The 20,855-nt window shown below is 40.2% G+C and overlaps 1 protein-coding gene and 1 long non-coding RNA gene across 2 annotated transcripts in view; both read right to left on the bottom strand.

Annotated features, from left to right (window-relative positions):
* Positions 1-3,812: 3,812 nt before the first annotated feature.
* Positions 3,813-10,190, bottom strand: LOC133544186 (uncharacterized). Its single transcript, XR_009804599.1, has 3 exons — positions 9,594-10,190; positions 6,007-6,119; positions 3,813-5,920 (listed from the first exon to the last, which is right to left on the bottom strand). It is a non-coding gene; the product is annotated as an uncharacterized LOC133544186 (long non-coding RNA).
* Positions 10,191-12,760: 2,570 nt separating this feature from the next.
* The window catches only part of LOC133544158 (fibroblast growth factor 14-like), a 203,979-nt gene continuing 195,884 nt past the window's right edge, over positions 12,761-20,855 (bottom strand). Inside the window, exon 6 of the mRNA XM_061889255.1 lies at positions 12,761-13,233. Within this exon, the coding sequence (XP_061745239.1) occupies positions 13,074-13,233 (160 nt within the window). The 3' untranslated portion in view covers positions 12,761-13,073. The remainder of the gene's footprint in view (positions 13,234-20,855) is intronic.

Raw genomic sequence — 20,855 nt, 5'->3', positions numbered from 1 at the left:
CTTGGATGGCTGATTTTGACAGGTGAAATATTTTTATGATGTGCAAAGCCAGGATATAATTCAACAAATCACCAAATAATTATTTAAATCATCAAATAATGAAATCAATAATAAATTACAGGGATGAATAATCAAGTAAATATTAACATAATTGTAAATACATGAATGAAGTGCTAACACAGGTTCATGAATTAATTACATCTGTAATTAATTACACAAATAATGAAATATTCATATTTGGTATTGATTTTTAAATGACATTCATGAAGTGATGCAATACAGGTTCAAAAATAATTCATTAAAAAAGTAAGTAAATTATTAAATGAAATCCTTATTTAAATAACCATAACTACATTCTTGAAGTGCAGCCACAAAGGTTCATAAAAATCATTAAATAAGTCTTCAAATTTAGAAACAATTAATTAAATCATGATGTAATTAATTACATATAGAAATAATTAATTATTGAAAATACAAATACATTCATGATGGTTCATGAAATGATAAAACCGATCATTTAAATTTAGAAATAATCAAATAATGAAATAATGTTAGTCGATTATAAAATGATACATTCATAAAAAACATAAATCAAATAAATATTTAAATTTTGTGATAACTGGAATGATTAAATCAATAATAACTAGATGATTACATAATTATTGAAATATTATAAATGCATTCATAAAGTGCTGACACGCATGTTCGAAATAATTAAATCATAACAAACCACTAATTAAATAACTAATCAAATATTGAAATAATTTATTAAATACATACTTAAATATAAATATGAGTTAAATGATCTATGTTGAATGAATATTTAACATATTTTACGACACATTTCAGTAATTATTGAAAGATTTCTCTCCTTATTTTACCCCATTTGACCAACCATGAAGCCTCAGCCTTGCGTTGTCATAATTGACCAGCAGGGGGAGCAGTAGCTCTATATTTGCCCTGATTGACAAAACTAACTTCCCCCTGAAGCCCTTTTTTTTTTTTTTTTTAACCTTCTTCGGCGACTATATAAGAGTGACTTGCTGGTGGTTTGCGTTAACCCCGATGACGTCATCAGGGACCTCCTGGTGCACACATGCTGCATTTACATCACATCACTTTCTATTTTCCTATCAACATACTTGCCAACCAGTGGCGTCGCCAGACATATTTCACTGGGGCACCTGCCCCACTGTTGATCTGCAGTGCCCCAGTAAAAATTTCACCAATAAAAAAAAACGCTTCAGAGTTTTAAGTCTACATAACATAGACAACAGCGCACATACTACTTAGTATGGTAATTGATTGCTATTGTATTCACTCCACGAAACAATGAGCACATGGCTACTTAATATGGTAATTTATTCACGTGTGGATCGAGACTTCGGTTGAGAGAGAGAGAGAGAGAGACAGAGAGAGAGAAAGAGAGAGAGAGGGGGATTCGAATCACTGTGTGAGGTAGGTGACGTTAGCCAACAACAATTTGTTAATTACAATATTTTGATTTTGATTTGACTCAAACTGTAACTCCTAGATGGATTTAAGAAAGTTATTCGCCCGCAGCAAAGAAGCGAGGAATGACAGATGTAAGTGAAGTCCTAGCTAGCTAGGCAACATCATTGTCTTAAGTTGGTGCTAAGTTAGCTAACGTTATTCCTTGTCTCAAAACAAACATATACATTTTCTGTACGAGCTGTCGGGGGAATTTCCAATGAACATGAAACATAATGTTGGTTATTGTCTGCTGGTTCTGCTCAGGACCTCTGCATCAATGATGATTTGGAGTAAGCATGTGTGAGTTGAGTGCTTCTCAAATGGTTTATCTTCAGGAAGAAATTTTTTTTCCATTTCAACAAGTCGTGAGCCAATTTTTAAATCATTCAAGTTTATTTCACAGAAAAATAGCACAGTAGACTTGTCTTGTTAATCGATGTGACTTTGACTAAAATAATCTTGTTTTGTCACCAGAAAAATGGCTACAGCTAAAGCATCTGGTTTTGTTTCCAGAAAAAATAGTAACATTTCTGTATTTGTTTTCAAAAAGATGGCAGAAAATATCAGGTTTTGTTGCCCCATTTAGATTTAAAAAAAATATATTTCCATGTCTGTCCTGAGTCCTCCTCCAACTTGTTAGTCGGTTTGCCTTTTGCTAAAATACTCACTAATAGTCACTAGAAAAAAGGCTAAAAATATCTGGTTTTGTTGCCACAATTAGATTTTTTTCTCCCTAAACTTTTTTTTTTCATGCACACATCTGACTGCGACTCACTGAAAATGACACACAATCCACTTTTATGTCACGACCCACCAGTTGGGAACCACTGGTCAACTGTATAACAGTTACTGTAATATTTCCATGTCTGTCCAGAGTGATTGACCATTTTGCAAAAATGAAAACGAGACGTTACAGTTTACTTCTCAGGAAATGATTCCCTGAACAGACACACAACAGTTGTTCATTTATTCTACTACTGTGGCTTTATTGTTTTGTGTATATTTTATAGTTTTGTGTATCTGAAATAGGATTAGCCACATTGCCATAAATGGAAATTAAATAATATAAAAGAACCCAGAGATGTTGGGGTGCTTTATTTTTTGTTTTACTTTTGTAGATGTTAAATTTGCACATGATTACTGCAATATATATTTCAAAAAGATTCATTGCTCTTCCTTTTTGCTTTTACCAGTAGCAGTTTAGAAGTCTGGAGTAAAAAAGTGCACAAGTAAGTCAAATGCATTAGTTAATTTCAGGTGGTTAATCAAAGATCCATACAACATAATCTGATATGATTTCATAGTTTAAAGCACTATTTATGTATTTTTTATAATAAATAAGTGCTAAAAATGTTTTTGCTTGCGCGCTTTGCACGCTCACATGAATTATTTGTGCTCCAGGTGTGCCCCTGTACAGTATTAGGTCTAGTGACGCCCCTGTTGCCAACCTTGAAACCTCCGATTTCGGGAGGTGGGGGCGTGGTTGGGGCGGGGGGCGTGGTTAAGAGGGGAGGAGTATAATTCACCAACTCGAGAATTTCATACATATTTCATATATATATATGCTGTATATATATATAAATATATATATATATGTATGTATGAAATACTTGACTTTCAGTGAATTCTAGCTATATGTATATATCTATTTTATTATATATATAAATAAAGGTAATACCATATTTCCTTGAATTACTGCCGGGTCAAACTTGCTCCCCAAATTTATTAGCGTATGCTTACTTTCACTGTCGGGTCATAGTTGTGACATCACGAGTGACACTTCCCCTGCCGTCATTTCCAAAATGGCGGAGGAGGGTTTTTTTTGTTTCTTTTGCTATGTGTAAACCAGGGCTCTTGTTCCACAGCCATACAAATCACACTGATGGTTGTAATATAAAACAACTTGTCTTTAACACTCTTACTAATATGCGCCACACTCTGTGAACCCACACCAAACACATTTCTGGAGAACATTGGCTCTGTAACACATTATAAACACAACATAAGAATTACCCAGAATGCCAAGCATCCATGACTCTTGGCTATATTATACACCCCGCTAGCTCCAAACCTCCCCCCCCCCCCTCCCCCTCTCCGTGTGCCGGTTGAGGTGGGCGGGGTTGGGGGCGCGTGTATAATATAGCCAAGAGTCATGGATGCATGGCATTCTGGGTAATTCTTATGTTGCGTTTATAATGTGTTACACAGCCGATGTTCTACCGAAATGTGTTTGGTGTGGGTTCACAGAGTGTGGCGCATATTATTAAGAGTGTTAAAGTTGTTTATATCACAACCGTCAGTGTAAAAGGTATGGCTGTTGATCAACTATGCATTGCAATCTCGTATGAGAAAGCAGCGATGTGCATGCTTGCGACCGGCACGCAGAAAGAATGGTGTAAAGGTGGGCGTAATGACATGTTGTAGAACAGTGGTCCCCAACCACCGGGCCGCGGCCGCAGAATAATTATTTATAATTTATTTCCTTTTTTTATATCACACTCAATTTTTTACTGCATGTCATTGTTAAGCGCAGGGGGAGAAGAAGTTTTAAAATTATTAGCGCCTGCTTACTTTTACCGCATGCCTTGAATAAGCGCAGGAGTGAGAAGAGGTTTTAAATTAATTAGCGCCCCGGCGGCTATTCAAGGAAATACGGTAGTTGAACTTCCGACGGCACCTATCAAATACACAGTAATAAAAACACAGTTGTTCTGCTAACTATACTGTGCCTGCTGGTTACTAAAAAAACAACAACAACATCGCTTACCTTTCACTATTTGAGTAACCTTTGTTCTGGCATTTGCGTATTTGCGAGCGATCTCCGAATCCGGGAACATATATCATGGATTTGTTGTAGACATTCGCAAATGAGAACGGAATGTAACTTCCAGCTATCAGCATAGCCATCTTTGTCTCAGCATAAGTTACACCATCGGGTCTCCATTTTGCGAGGTGGCCCATAATACTGGGTCGTGAACGATGCTGCTCTGCGGACGCTTTGTGCTTCGCTGACCGTTCATGAAAATCCGGGCGGTTTGGCAAGTATGTATTCTATTCTATGCACAGTAGATGGCAGTATTGTCCTGTTTAAGAGGGTCACAACATTGCTGAGTCAGGTTCTCATGGAGCTGGAGGGGGCGTGGCCTCCAGCTACGCCTGAATTTCGGGAAATTTTCAGGAGAAAATTTGTCCCGGGAGGTTTCCGGGAGAGGCGATGAATTTCGGGAGTGTTGCCAAGTCCATCCATTTCCTACCGCTTATTTCCTTTGGGGTCACGTTGGGGGGAGGGAGAAAATTTGAAAAATAGGCTACATGTGATGAAATGATTAATTCATAGCAAGATTAGACGACTCTCTGCCTTTTGATTGGCTGAGTGCTGGATTAACATTTTAATCAGGCCTGCTATTCTCCTTCCGAGACCTTTTAAGGCCAACATTTTAAGGTGCGACTGGCAATAAGTGTGTGCCGTCACGTCAACAACAGACAGCTGACATTTCATGACATTTGCTCGAGCGGCAGGACGTCTGAGAATCTTATCAAAAGGACGAATTCCTCTTTCTCTACCAGCTGAACCACGGACTGTTTGCCCTACTTTGCTCCTTCGTTTGGAGGACAGATTTGGCTTTAACGAGAATACCCAGCTGTTAATTGGACATTTGCATCTGTGGGCTTTTAACGAAGCTAATTAGAGCCAGTACCGTCAATTACGGACTAAGAGCTGCTACTTTTTTCCTAGCCTTTGAAATCTACGGCGTATAGAACGGTGCGGCTGATTAATTCTTTGACGGGCATAATGTAAATATAATTTTTTAAGAACAAGTAAACACACTGAATAGCTGTTTGTGCTATGGCGCCATCTTTTGGACGAGTTCGCTCACTGCATTCTGTTCAGACTGAGCCATGAACCGGAAGTACAATTGCCGTTTTGTCTTCGAGCCTTCCATAGCGTTTTTACTCATATGGATTCTTCATTCATCAATCCAAGCCATGTTTGTAACTTTTCCAGTAGAACCAAAACTATTCTTACTAAGTGTTTTCATGCATTTTTTTTCACGTGCTACTTTAATCATTAGCATTAGTTAATATGCTGGGGAGGGGCGTGGTCACGCGTTCCCTGCGGGCCTGGTGAAGCAGCCAACAGGTGAGTGGATAATCTCAGCTGAAACGAGTTATCTAATCACCTGTTCCCTTTATTAGCAGCGCCGGAGACCATGAGGGGAGGAGAACGTGGGAGCAGGAGAGACAGAGAGGCTGAAAAAGCAAAGAAGAAACTTTGATAACAAAACCAGATTGCTGAAAAGCAAAAAGAAGAACCTTGAAAAACGACAACAAACGAAAAATAAAAAACTCTCCTGTTAAAGATCCACGTCTCAAAGTGTTGTGGTCACACTGGTCCGTCGGACCCCGGAAGGGAAGACCTTCACAGCTAACGTGTACAAGTGTCTGTGTTAGTATTATTAACTTACTTATTTTTGTATGGTTTCAGTTTCACAAATCACGCAGTAAATTCACCAAGACGTCACCGTGGAGTCCTCGAGTCTGTTTAGCTGATTGGAGAGCTAGCTTCCGCAGCTAGTGGGTCCATGACGATGACTTCTGTTTTGTTTGATCAGCTGTTTTACTGCCTTGTTACAGACACAGTTAAGAAACAATAAGTTAGTATAAATAAACAGATAAACTATTTCTGTGTAATTAAATCATTTCACAACATTTATATCTGCGGCTTATAGTCCGGTGCGGCTAATATATTGGAAAAAAATATTCTAAAATCTAGTGGGTGTGGCTTATGTATCTGCATGCTCCATTGTCATAAACAATAATTCAAGAGGCAGATTAGTGCGATATAAGGAGTATGACACGAAAACCATCCCACAGTTGACTATTAACCAATTATTTAACATTTAACAGTCCTTCCAAAATCTTACAGGCTTTATTCGGCAGCCTAAAATGCTTACAAACCCCGTTTCCGTGCCAAAGTAGTTGGGAAAGGGCATGTTCACCACTGTGTTACATTACCTTTTTTTTAACAACAGTCAAACGTTTGGGAACTGAGGAAACTAATTGTTGAATCTTTGAATGTGGAATTCTTTCCAATTCTTGTTTTATGTAGAGCTTCAGTCGTTCAACAGTCCGAGGTCTGCGCTGTCGTATTTTACGCTTCATAATGCGCCACATATTTTCGATGGGAGACAGGTCTGGACTGCAGGCGGGCCAGGAAAGTACCCACACTCTTTTTTTTTTACGAAGCCACGCTGTTGTAACACGTGACTTGCATTGTCTTGCTGAAATAAGCAGGGGCGTCCATGATAACGTTGCTTGGATGACCACATATGTTGCTCCAAAACCTGTATGTACCTTTCAGCATTAATGGTGCCTTCACAGATGTGTAAGTTACCCATGCCTTGGGCACTAATACACCCCCATACCATCACAGATGCTGGCTTTTGAACTTTGCACCTATAACAATCTGAATGGTTCTTTTCCTCTTTGTTCTGAAAGGACACCACGTCGACAGTTTCCAAATATAATTTGAAATGTGGACTCGTCAGAACACTTTTCCACTTTGCATCAGTCCATCTCTGATGAGCTCGGGCCCAGTGAAGCCGGCGGCGTTTCAGGGTGTTGTTGATAAATGGTTTTGGCTTAGCATAGTAGAGTTTTAACTTGCACTTACAGTTGTAGCGACCAACTGTAGTTACTGACAGTGGTTTTATGAAGTGTTCCTGAGCCATTGTGATGATATCCTTTACACACTGATGTCGGTTTTTGATGCAGTACCGCCTGAGTGATCAAAGGTCCGTAATATCATCGCTTACGTGCAGTGATTTCTCCAGATTCTCTGAACCTTTTGATGATTTTATGGACAGTAGATGGCAAAATCCCTAAATTCCTTGCAAAAGCTTGTTGAGAAATGTTGTTCTAAAACTGTTTGACAATTTGCATACAAAGTGGTGACCCTCGCCCCATCCTTGTTTGTGAATTACTTAGCATTTCATTGAAGCTGCTTTTATACACAATCATGGCACCCACCTGTTCCCAATTAGCCTGCATATCTGTGGGATGTTCCATATAAGTGTTTGAGGAACATTCCTAAACTTTATCAGTATTTATTGCCACCTTTCCCAACTTCTTTGTCACATGTTGCTGGCATCAAATTCTAAAGTTAATGATTATTTGCACACAAAAAAAAATGTTTATGAGTTTGAACATCAAATATGTTGTCTTTGTAGCATATTCAACTGAATATGGGTTGAAAATGATTTGCAAATCATTGTATTCTGTTTATATTTTCATCTAACACAATTTCCCAACTCATATTGAAACGGGGTTTGTAAATTCATTGCAGCTTTTTCAGAAAGTTGTGGCAAAAGTTGCAATGTTTGGAGGCTGATTTTTTTTCAATAATATTGAATCAATGATTTTATAAATTTCCTGTCAATGTTAGAAGTGCTCCTTAGAACTGTAACTTTAAAAAGCTAAATATTTCAACAAAAATTAGCAAACATACTTTATAGATGTTTTAATCATTTTAAACCACACTAACTTAATAGTGGCTCATTGATAAGTTACTTAACTGTTTGAATTATTTACAACTAATAAAAGTAATTATTATTACAGAAGAAAACACCACTCCTGTGTCGTCATTCTACACGTATGTCCATTTTAAACATTTATTTATGTTCCAACACGTTAAGAGTGTTTGTGAACGGTTGACAGCGCAAATTTTTGTTGATAAAAGAGATCATCATCACACTTCAACATGTCTAACATGTACATGCTGCCTCTTTGCTAGGTCAGCATTGCAAATGAAAATCTGTTTTTAAAAGTCTTCCCCTGGATAAATAAAGGTTTCATGAATATATAAATGCATGTAAACCAGGGGTGTCCAAAGTGCGGACAGGGGGGCATTTTTCGGCCCGCAGCCTATTGTCGGAAAAAAGAAAAGAATAACAATGAAAATGTAAAAAAATAATAAAATTTAAAAAAAGTATAAAATCAGCTGAAATTTTTTTAGCTTTTTTTTTTTTTTTTAAATGAAAAAAATCAAAATGGCCCGAGCATACTTTTCAGTATGCGGCCCTCAGTGGAAAAGGTTCAGACAACCCTGATCTAATATATTATAAGCTCTCAAAATAAAAAACATTATAAAATACAAATAAACCATGTTCAATAAAAAAAAACAAAAAAAAAACAGCTTGTGAATGATTTAATTTGAGAAAATATAGCAACAATAATCAAACACTGTTAAATGTGTAACTGAACATTAATATTTTTGTATAAGCAGAATTGTTGACACACTTATGCAGCTACACAATAGTTTTATTAGAATTATTATAATTTTATTCTTACAAAGGAAAGTAACAGATACATGTAAGAATTTTTTTTTATATTTTAACCTGAATAAAAAGCGGAAAAATATTCTAACTAATAACTAAGAACTAAGAATAATAATATACATAGTCACCTGTAACACAGAGCTGACTAAGTTTTGTCTTTAAATATATATACAGTGGGGCAAAAAAGTATTTGGAGGAAGAAGTATATTGAGTTGCATCCCAAGACCACCATACCTACTGTGAAGCATGGGGGTGGAAACATCATGCTTTGGGGCTGTTTTTCTGCTAAAGGGACAGGACGATTGATCCGTGTTAAGGAAAGAATGAATGGGGCCATGTATCGTGAGATTTTGAGCCAAAACCTCCTTCCATCAGTGAGAGCTTTGAATGGTTGAGCAAATACTTATTTTCCACCATAGTTTACAAATAAATTCTTTAAAATTCCTACAATGTGAATTCCTGGATTTTTTTGTCACATTCTGTCTCTCACAGTTGAAGTGTACCTATGATGAAAATTACAGACCTCTGTCATCATTTTAAGTGGGAGAACTTGCACAATCGGTGGCTGACTAAATATTTTTTTGCCCCACTGTATCTGATTTTAGCATTTTTTTCATAAAATATATTCGGTGTGTTGCTAAACATTTATACTGTATGCTACATTATTACCCAGAAGACTTAGCACGGGGGAAACTGTGCATGAAAATGGTGAGAGAGCTCACAACAAAAATAAAATACAAAAGTTGAATCACTAATACTGACCGTGCACATAACTCCAACAATCTCCAAACAATGATCCCACACCCACATTCAAGCCAGACTCTTGAATAGTGCCCAGGTGCAACACATAATCACCAAGCAGCAGGGGTGAAGCTGCTGCAGGGACGACACACACAAAACAGGACGTGGAAACAAAATAAAAGCAGGAAATGAACCAACAACCCGGGAAAAACACCCCTAAATAAAGAATGACTTGGCATAACAGATGGTAACAATTTTTAGTTCATGTAGCAGTTCTTATGCATGAAAACGTTTAATTTAGGCCACAGGTGTCAAACCAGGGGCCAGAATTGGCCTGACACATTATTTGAAAAAGCTTGGAAATGTGCATCAATAAAGCTTTTCAGCTAAATGTATTAATTATTTCCATTATGAGAGAAATTAAATACTCTGCAATTAATAACGTAACTTCTCAGCTTTAATATTATCTGTTATCTGCATGAGCAACAAGATATTCCAGGGATTTTTGGATTATCAAAACTATTTACAATAAACATCTGCAAATCTGCAAGGCAAGTTATTTATAATATTCAAATGCATATGCAATTGTGTACAGACAATAATCATCAACCTTTATTGAAATAAATCTTGCCGGTTACAAGTGGCCCTCAATGAAAACCAGTTTGACACACCTGATTTAGGCCAGAAATACATACATACATATATGTATATATAAATATGTATATATATATATATATATATATATACATCCATCCATTTTCTACCGCTTATTCCCTTTGGGGTCGCGGGGGGCGTTGTGCCTATCTCAGCTATGTATGTATATATATATATATATATATATATATATTATATAATATATATATATATATATATATATATATATATATACGTTCCATCCATCCATCCATCTTCTTCCGCTTATCCGAGGTCAGGTCGCGGGGGCAACAGCCTAAGCAGGGAAACCCACTTCGTCTAGCTCTACCCGGGGGATCCCGAGGAGTTCCCAGGACAGCCGGGAGACATAGTCTTCCCAAAGTGTCCTGGGTCTTCCCGTGGCCTCCTACCGGTTGGACGTGCCCTAAACACCTCCCTAGGGAAGCGTTCGGGTGGCATCCTGACCAGATGCCCGAACCACCTCATCTAGCTCCTCTCGATGTGGAGGAGCAGCGACTTTACTTTGAGTTCCTCCCGGATGGCAGAGCTTCTCACCCTATCTCTAAGGGAGAGCCCCGCCACACGGCGTAGGAAAACTCATTTTGGCCGCTTGTACCCGTGATCTTATCCTTTCGGTCATGACCCAAAGCTCATGACCATAGGTGAGGATGGGAACGTAGATCGACCGGTAAATTGAGAGCTTTGCCTTCCGGCTCAGCTTCTTCTTCACCACAATGGATCGATACAGTGTCCGCATTACTGAAGACGCCGCACCGATCCGCCTGTCGATCTCACGATCGACTCTTCCCCCACTCGTGAACAAGACTCCTAGATACTTGGTCTCCTCCCCAACCCGGAGATGGCATTCCACCCTTTTCCGGGCGAGAACTATGGACTCGGACGTGGAGGTGCTGATTCTCATTCCGGTCGCTTCACACTCGGCTGCAAACTGATCCAGTGAGAGCTGAAGATCCCGGTCAGATGAAGCCATCAGGACCACATAATCTGCAAAAAGCAGAGACCTAATCCTGCGGTCACCAATCCGGAACCCCTCAACGCCTTGACTGCGCCTAGAAATTCTGTCCATAAAAGTTATGAACAGAATCGGTGACAAAGGACAGCCTTGGCGGAGTCCAACCCTCACTGGAAATGTGTCCGACTTACTGCCGGCAATGCGGACCAAGCTCTGGCACTGATCGTACAGGGAGCGGACCGCCACAATAAGACAGTCCGATACCCCATACTCTCTGAGCACTTCCCACAGGACTTCCCATTGGACACGGTCGAATGCCTTCTCCAAATCCACAAAGCACATGTAGACTGGTTGGGCAAACTATATATATATATATATATATATATATATATATATATATATATACATGGTGATGATAGTAACTTTGAAGTGGTGTGGTGAGGGACAACTGTAGATATTTTTCCCCCCCAGTATGTCTGCACAGATTTTTTTAATCTCAAAATAAAATAAAATTTGCTTAAAATGATGTTTCCATCATGGACAATACAGACAAATCTAATAAAACAAAATAGACTAACTTTGACTTCTGCCTGTAAAATTAATGCTGGAAATAGTTAAAGGCCTACTGAAATGAGATTTTCTTATTCAAACGGGGATAGCAGGTCCATTCTATGTGTCATATTTGATCATTTGGCGATATTGACATATTTTTGCTGAAAGGTTTTAGTAGAGAACATCCACGATAAAGTTCGCAACTTGTGGTCGCTAATAAAAAAGCCTTGCCTTTACCGGAAGTAGCAGACGATGACGTTACCGGTGTGAGGGCTCCTCACATCCTCACATTGTTGTTAATGGGAGCCTCCAGCAGCAAGAGCTATTCGGACCGAGAAAACGACACTTTCCCCATTAATTTGAGCGAGGATGAAAGATTCGTGGATGGGGATATTGATAGTGAAGGACTAGAAAAGAAAAAATAAAATAAAAAGCGACAGCAGTGTTAGCGTTTCAGATGTAATTGGACACATTTACTAGGATAAATCTGGAAAATCCCTTATCTGCTTATTGTTTTAATAGTGTTTTAGTGAGATTGTAAAGACATTCCTCGAGGTTGAATGGCTGCGGTGAACACGCAGTGTCTCAGAGAGAAGCCGAGGAGCCAAGATCACAGCTGCCTTTTTTGACAGCTACTGCAGGAGGAATAATCCACTGATGTCTCCGGTAAGATATATATATATCACAATTTCCCCATCCAAAAACATGCTGGTTGACATAGAGAAACATGTTCGCTTGACCGTGTTGTGTTAAAGCTTCACAACAAACAAAGAAACACCAGCTGCAATCCACCGCTTTCCACCAAAAGCATTCTTATTTATAGTCTCCATTATTAAATGAACAAATTGCAAAAGATTCAGCAACACAGATGTCCAAATTACTGTGTAATTGCGCGAAGAAAAGAGCCGACTTTTAGCCGTAAGTGGTGCTGAGCTAGTATGTCCGCTACAACTTGAAACGTCACAAACATGCGTCATCATTCCGCAACGTTTTCAACAAGAAACTCCGCGGGATTTAGTAAACTAAAAAGGCCGCATTGGCATGTGTTGCAATGTTAATATTTCATCATTGATATATAAACTATCAGACTGCGTGGTCGGTAGTAGTGGGTTTCAGTAGGCTTTTAAGGCATATAAAGTGAAAGTGAAAGGCACCCCTTTTACTTTGCTGACACTACTAAGTGGAGTGTGCACAAACCTCCTCTACATGTAAGAAAGATAAACATATTGATTCCAAATACCTGTAGCCTGCTGCAAGAACACACTGGTGTGCACACCAATCAAATGTTCCGCTCCACTTGCCAGTTACCAAGGTCACCAAGCCTAAAAAAAGCAGCAACAACAAAAAAAAAAGTGGCTTTTTTTTATGGTTGTTTTGGAACTGCAGTCGGCATCGATCTCCTCGTCTGGCTGATTCACTTCTCCCACAGCTTCTGTCCACTTCCCTCCTTTCCTAACTGGGGGAAGGCATGGCCGCTTTTTTCTGTAAGAGAAAATAATTTAAAAAAAAGACCAATATACAGCGTTCTTTCATACCACAGAGCTGTGACTTCAAAGATGCTCTTCCAACAGGGCGTGAGGAAAGCGCTCGATATTGCCTTCTTATGAAAGAACCCACATGCTGGACTATTTACAAAAGCGTTATTGCTGGTTGTCATGCTTTTGTGTGGTTGTTTCACTCGACAAATCACCAGCTGCGTCCACACAGTCGCTTCCTTGCAGGGAAAACCTTCATATGTATTAAAGCAGTCATACGTTAGAGCAGGGGTCACCAACCTTTTGGAAACCAAGAGCTACTTCTTGGGTACTGATTAATGCGAAGGGCTACCAGTTTGATACACACTTAAATAATTTGCCAGAAATAGCCAATTTGCTCAATTTACCTTTAATAAATACATCTATATATATTAAAAAAATGGGTATTTCTGTCTGTCATTCCGTCGTACATTTTTTTTCCTTTTACGGAATGTTTTTTGTAGAGAATAAATGATGAAAAAAACACTTAATTTAACGGTTTAGAAGAGGAGAAAACAGGAAAAAAATGAAAATTAAATTTTGAAACATAGTTTAGCTTCAATTTCAAATCTTTAAAATTCAATATTATACTGAAATAAATGAAGAGAAAAACTAGCTAATTCGAATCTTTTTGAAAAAATTAAAAAAAGAATTTATGGAACATCATTAGTCATTTTTCCTGATTAAAATAAATTTTAGAATTTTGATGACATGTTTTAAATAGGTTAAAATCCAATCTGCACTTTGTTAGAATATAAAACAAATCGGACCAAGCTATTTTTCTAACAAAGAAAAATCATTACTTCTTCTAGATTTTCCAGAACAAAAAATTTAAAAGAAATTCAAAAGACTTTGAAATAAGATTTAAATTTGATTCTACAGATTTTCTAGAGTTGCCAGTATAATTTTTTTGAATTTTAATCATAATAAGTTTGAAGAAATATTTCCCAAATATTCTTCGTCGAAAAAACAGAAGGTAAAATGAAAAATTAAATTAAAATGTATTTATTATTCTTTACAATAAAAAAAAAAACTTGAACATTGATTTAAATTGTCAGGAAAGAAGAGGAAGGAATTTCAAAGATAAAAAGGTATATGTGTTGAAAAATCCGAAAATCATTTTTAAGGTTGTATTGTTTCTCTAAAATTGTCTTTCTGAAAGTTGTAAGAAGCAGAGTAAAAAAATAAATGAATTTGCTACATGCTACCTTCATGCCCTCGATCACCTGCCACGCACCTTGCTTTCATGCCCCTTTGGTCACAGTAAGTGTTTTGTTTTATATAGCCATGCCATCATGCTGTTTTAGTTTATAGTTCATTGTTATTCATGCCATCGAGCAAGTGTTTTTGTTTCCTGTTTGTGTTTCATAGCCTAGTTTATCATCCGCCATTGAACGCGTCTTTGTTTTGCCTTTTGTATTATAGTGTATAAATAAATAAATATGTACCTGAACTCGTCCCAAATCCTCTCTGCATCGAAGAAGCAAAACCAATCCTAGTCACAGTCCTGACATAAATATAGCAATATAAAATATAACATATCTGCGAATATATACAATACATACTTAATATGTGTACAGTACATATATATATATATATATATATATATATATATATATATATATATATGCTTTAAAATCTAATATCAGAAAATATCGGTATTGGTTTCAAAAAGTAAAATTTATGACTTTTTAAAACGCCGCTGTGTACATGGATGCATGGAGGAGTACAGAGCGCCAATAACCCTTAAAGGCACTGCCTTTGCGTGCCGGCCCAATCACATAATATCTACCGCTTTTAACACACACAAATTAATGAAAGGCATACTTGGTCAACAGCCATACAGGTCACACTGAGGGTGGCTGTATAAACAACTTTAACACTGTTACAAATATCCGCCACACTGTGAACCAACACCAAACAAGAATGACACACACATTTCGGGAGAACATCCGCACCGTAACACAACATAAACACAACAGAACAAATACCGAGAACCCCTTGCAGCACTAACTCTTCCGGGACGCTACAATATACACCCCACGCCACCCCCACCTCAACGTCCTCAGGAAGAGCATGTCCCAAATTCCAAGTTGCTGTTTGAGGCATGTTAAAAAAAATAATGCACTTTGTAACTTCAATAACAAATATGGCAGTGCCATGTTGACATTTTTTTTCCATAACTTGAGTTGATTTATTTTGGGAAACCTTGTTACATTGTTTATGCATCCAGCAGTGTATCATAACAAAATTAGGCATAATAATGTGTTAATTCCACGAATGTATATCGGAATCGGTAATTAAGAGTTGGACAATATCGGCATATCAGCAAACAAGCCATTACCGGACATCTCTAGTTTTAATTTATTAGCTGCAGATATATACGTTGTATAATGAGTTTGTGGCGAGACGGAGCCGACGGCAGGATAGGACAGACAGCGGTCCTACCCGAGATGGCGGCCAGGAGGCAAAGCATGCAGCGGACCGGAGAGGCGGGGCGCACTTGGAGCGACGCTGCAGTAATCCGAGTCAGGTGCGTAAACGACACACCTGCTCTCAATCCCTACATCTTCTGCTGCAGCATAAAAGGGGAGAAGGAGGAGCAATCGTGGCAGAAGTAGGAGAGGAAACGACAGACGACAAAGACGACGCGAGCGACCAGAGGAGAGATGACCCCCCCCCCGCGGAAGACGCAGTCACCGGACACCGAGACGAGCAGGAAAAGAGGTCGTGCTAGAAATTGCCGCGACCGACAGGAACGAAAGCATGTTTATTGAAAGAATAAACGAGTGTCAAACCTGCTACAATGCGTCCTGTATAGATGGTCCATGCTACCCACACGCTGGAGACCTGTCACAGAGTTATTTACACAGAAATATTTTGTGAATGTTTATTTACATACCTTAGCTGTTTCCAAACAGTGTCTGCAACATGGCAGTAAAACGGTTGATCAAACAAAACAGAGGTCATCGTCATGAACCCACTAGCTGTGGAAGCTAGCTCTCCAATCAGCTAAACATACACAATAACTCCGCGGAGACGTTTTGGTGAAACTGAAACAATACAGAAAGAATGTAGGGTAATAATACTAACACAGCATGTTAGCTAATGCTAATGAAGCTAGCTTCATTAGATTACAATAGGCGGGTTGCAATCATGAGACCTAGAGGCACGTTTGGGCACTTCTATTTCTATTTTGAAAGGTTTACAGCTAAATATAAAAGCGATCATGAAAGAAATATTTTAAGTGGGATGGAGTGTAAAGAAATATATATTTTAAAAAGATTTATCAATACCAAGGTGACTTCTACCTCACTTCAATTGACACTCACGGTACTTAGAGAAGAAAAGATTGGAGGCATTGATTGATTGAAACACTCATTAGTAGATTGCACAGTACAGTACATATTCCGTACAATTGACCACTAAATAGTAACACCTGAAAAAGTTTTTCAACTTGTTTAAGTCGGGGTCCACGTTAATTCATTCATGGTAAGACACTTAATGTCTTTAGATCTGAGGGGTCTACACATTTAACATTAATCTGTAAGAGACAAAGTTGGACATATGTGTGCATCGCTAAGTAACGTATTTGATTGACATAGGGCATGGGTGTCAAATTCTGGCCCGCGGGCCAAATTTGGCCCGCCGTGTAATTTAATTTGGCCCTTGAGGCAATATCAAATCAACATTACAGCTGGCCCGCAGTTATTACACAGCAGCGGTGCCGCTGTAACATCGCAATTTCTCACACTTGCCAATCCTCCCGAAGTTCAGTGCCCCTCCCGAAAATCTCCCGGGGCAAGCATTCTCCCGATTTCCACCCGGACAACAATAATGAGGGCGTGCTTTAAAGGCACTGCCTTTAGCATTCTCTACAACCTGTCGTCACGTCCGCATTTCCTCCATACAAACAGCGTGCAGGCCCACTCGCATAATTTTTGAGGCTATTACACACACATAGGTGAATGCAAGGCATACTTGGTCAACAGCCATACAGGTCACACTGAGGGTGGCCGTATAAACAACTTTAACACTGTTACAAATATGCGCCACACTGTGAACTCACACCAAACAAGAATGACAAACACATTTCGGGAGAACATCTGCACTGTAACATAACATAAACACAACAGAACAAATACCCAGAACCCCTTGCAGCACTAACTCTTTAAGGACGCTACAATATATTTTGATATTTACCTCAGAAGGCTGCAAATAGAAAAGAGGCATTATATTTGTATTTAAATTTTATTTGATATGCCATTGATATTTTTTAATTATTATTATTATCATTTGAAACTCAATTTTGCATGTCACTATACTGTATATAAGCCTTGCTTGTTCAATATTCAATGCAAAACTTGTTTGGGTCCCTATTAAAAGGTTACTTTGTTCAACCTGGGCCCGCGGTTTTGTTCAGTTTTAAATTTTGGCCCACTCTGTATTTGAGTTTGACACCCCTGACATGAGGAGTGCCGTGCTGCTGTGATCGTAAGGCTAACGAGAAAAAAGATACGTTTGTTTGCAGCAGATTTCCTACTACAAATATTGGTCTTAACTACAATTCATGTCTGCAGTTGTTTTTATGGTGTGAAGTTCATACTTTGTCTCATTACATAGCTGAATATGTCCCTGTTGTTCAGGAATGTTTGCTAGTGATATCAAGATTCAGTATATGCTGTTGAGCTTATGAGAGATTTACTCATCTAGTTTATTAATACTATTAAGGATATTTTCTTGATACTAAAAAATATCACCAAAGTTGTTATATTGTGGTCATCCGTCTAGAATAAAGCACTTCACTTTCCTTAACAACTAAACTTTTAATTTCTTTATGAAAATCGACAACCAAAATACGGTATATTGGACAGACAATCACAATATTTATTACTAGAACTTAACATGACGTTAGTTTATTTGCACAAGCAAGTCTTCGTAGTTATATTTAGGCATAGCAACCACAAAAAAAACACAAACTAATGTGATCTCTTGTTCTTTCTTTACCTTTAATTGTGCTCTCAAACACTAATTATAAATTTGAGAATAAACTCGATTGCATCACAGAAATTTTCTCAAACAAGTTAAATGATGAAACAAACATTTTACAAAGCCCGGATCGGGACCAGAGTGGTGTTTTGTTATTGGACTCTTGTGCTCGTCACAGATTGTCCATAACAAACACCATGTTCAAACATAAGGGTGTCCATATGTGCACTTGGCACCAGGACACCCTAGGCCGCGGTTCAATGATCGACTTTGTAGTTGTGTCATCGGATTTGCGGCCTCATGTTTTGGACACTCGGGTAAAAAGAGGGGCGGAGCTTTCTACCGATCACCACCTAGTGGTGAGTTGGCTGCGATGGTGGGGGAGGATGCCGGACAGACCTGGCAGGCCCAAACGCATTGTGAGGGTCTGCTGGGAACGTCTGGCAGAGTATCCTGTCAGAGATAGTTTCAATTCCCACCTCCTGAGAAACTTTGAACATGTCACGAGGGAGGTGCTGGACATTGAGTCCGAGTGGACCATGTTCCGCACCTCTATTGTCGAGGCGGCTGATCGGAGCTGCGGCCGCAAGGTAGTTGGTGCTTGTCGTGGCGGTAATCCTAGAACCCGCTGGTGGACACCAGCGGTGAGGGATGCCGTCAAGCTGAAGAAGGAGTCCTATCGGGTTCTTTTGGCTCATAGGACTCCAGAGGCAGTGGACAGGTACCGACAGGCCAAGCGGTGTGCAGTTTCAGCGGTCGCAGAGGCAACAACTCGGACATGGGAAGAGTTTGGGGAAGCCATGGAAAACGACTTCCGGATGGCTTCGAAGCGATTCTGGACCACCATCCGCCGCCTCAGGAAGGGGAGGCAGTGCACTGTCAACACCATGTATGGTGCGGATGGTGTTCTGCTGACCTCAACTGCGGATGTTGTGGATTGGTGGAAGGAATACTTCGAAGACCTCCTCAATCCCACCAACACGTCTTCCTATGAGGAAGCAGTGCCTGGGGAATCTGTGGTGGGCTCTCCTATTTCTGGGGCTGAGGTTGCTGAGGTAGTTAAAAAGCTCCTCGGTGGCAAGGCCCCAGGGGTGGATGAGGTCCGCCCGGAGTTCCTTAAGGCTCTGGATGCTGTGGGGCTGTCTTGGTTGACAAGACTCTGCACCATCGCGTGGACATCGGGGGCGGTACCTCTGGATTGGCAGACCGGGGTGGTGGTCCCTCTCTTTAAGAAGGGGGACCGGAGGGTGTTTTCCAACTATTGTGGGATCACACTCCTCAGCCTTCCCGGTAAGGTTTATTCAGGTGTACTGGAGAGGAGGCTTCGCCGGATAGTCGAACCTCGGATTCAGGAGGAACAGTGTGGTTTTCGTCCTGGTCGTGGAACTGTGGACCAGCTCTATACTCTCCGCAGGGTTCTTGAGGGTGCATGGGAGTTTGCCCAACCAGTCTACATGTGCTTTGTGGACTTGGAGAAGGCATTCGACCGTGTCCCTCGGGAAGTCCTGTGGGGAGTGCTCAGAGAGTATGGGGTATCGGACTGTCTTATTGTGGCAGTCCGATCCCTGTACGATCAGTGTCAGAGCTTGGTACGCATTGCTGTCAGTAATTCGGACACGTTTCCAGTGAGGGTTGGACTCCGCCAAGGCTGTCCTTTGTCACTGATTCTGTTCACAACTTTTATGGACAGAATTTCTAGGCGCAGTCAAGGCGTTGAGGGGTTCCGGTTTGGTGGCCGCGGGATTAGGTCTCTGCTTTTTGCAGACGATGTGGTCCTGTTGGCTTCATCTGGCCGGGATCTTCAGCTCTCACTGGATCGGTTCGCAGCCGAATGTGAAGCGGCCGGAATGAGAATCAGCACCTCCAAATCCGAGTCCATGGTTCTCTCCCGGAAAAGGGTGGAGTGCCATCTCCGGGTTGGGGAGGAGACCCTGCCCCAAGTGAAGGAGTTCAAGTACCTAGGAGTCTTGTTCACGAGTGGGGGAAGAGTGGATCGTGAGATCGACGGGCTGATCGGTGCGGCGTCTTCAGTAATGCGGACGTTGTACCGATCCGCTGTGGTGAAGAAGGAGCTGAGCCCGAAGGCAAAGCTCTCAATTTACCGGTCGATCTACGTTCCCATCCTCACCTATGGTCATGAGCTTTGGGTCATGACCGAAAGGATAAGATCACGGGTACAAGCGACCGAAATGAGTTTCCTCCGCCGGGTGGCGGGGCTCTCCCTTAGAGATAGGGTGAGAAGCTCTGCCATCCGGGAGGAACTCAAAGTAAAGCCGCTGCTCCTCCTTATCGAGAGGAGCCAGATGAGGTGGTTCGGGCATCTGGTCAGGATGCCACCCGAACGCCTCCCGAGGGAGGTGTTTAGCGCACGTCCAACCGTTAGGAGGGCACGGGGAAGACCCAGGACACGTTGGGAAGACTATGTCTCCCGGCTGGCCTGGAAACTCCTCGGGATCCCCCGGGAAGAGCTAGACAAAGTGGCTGGGGAGAGGGAAGTCTGGGCTTCCCTGCTTAGGCTGCTGCCCCCGCGACCCGACCTCGGATAAGTGGAAGAAGATGGATGGATGGATGGACATTTTACAAAGTGAGCACTGCAGACAC

The sequence above is a fragment of the Nerophis ophidion genome, linkage group LG27, assembly GCF_033978795.1.
Source record: "Nerophis ophidion isolate RoL-2023_Sa linkage group LG27, RoL_Noph_v1.0, whole genome shotgun sequence".
NCBI lineage: Eukaryota > Metazoa > Chordata > Actinopteri > Syngnathiformes > Syngnathidae > Nerophis > Nerophis ophidion.
This window is presented reverse-complemented; position numbering and strand designations above follow the sequence as displayed.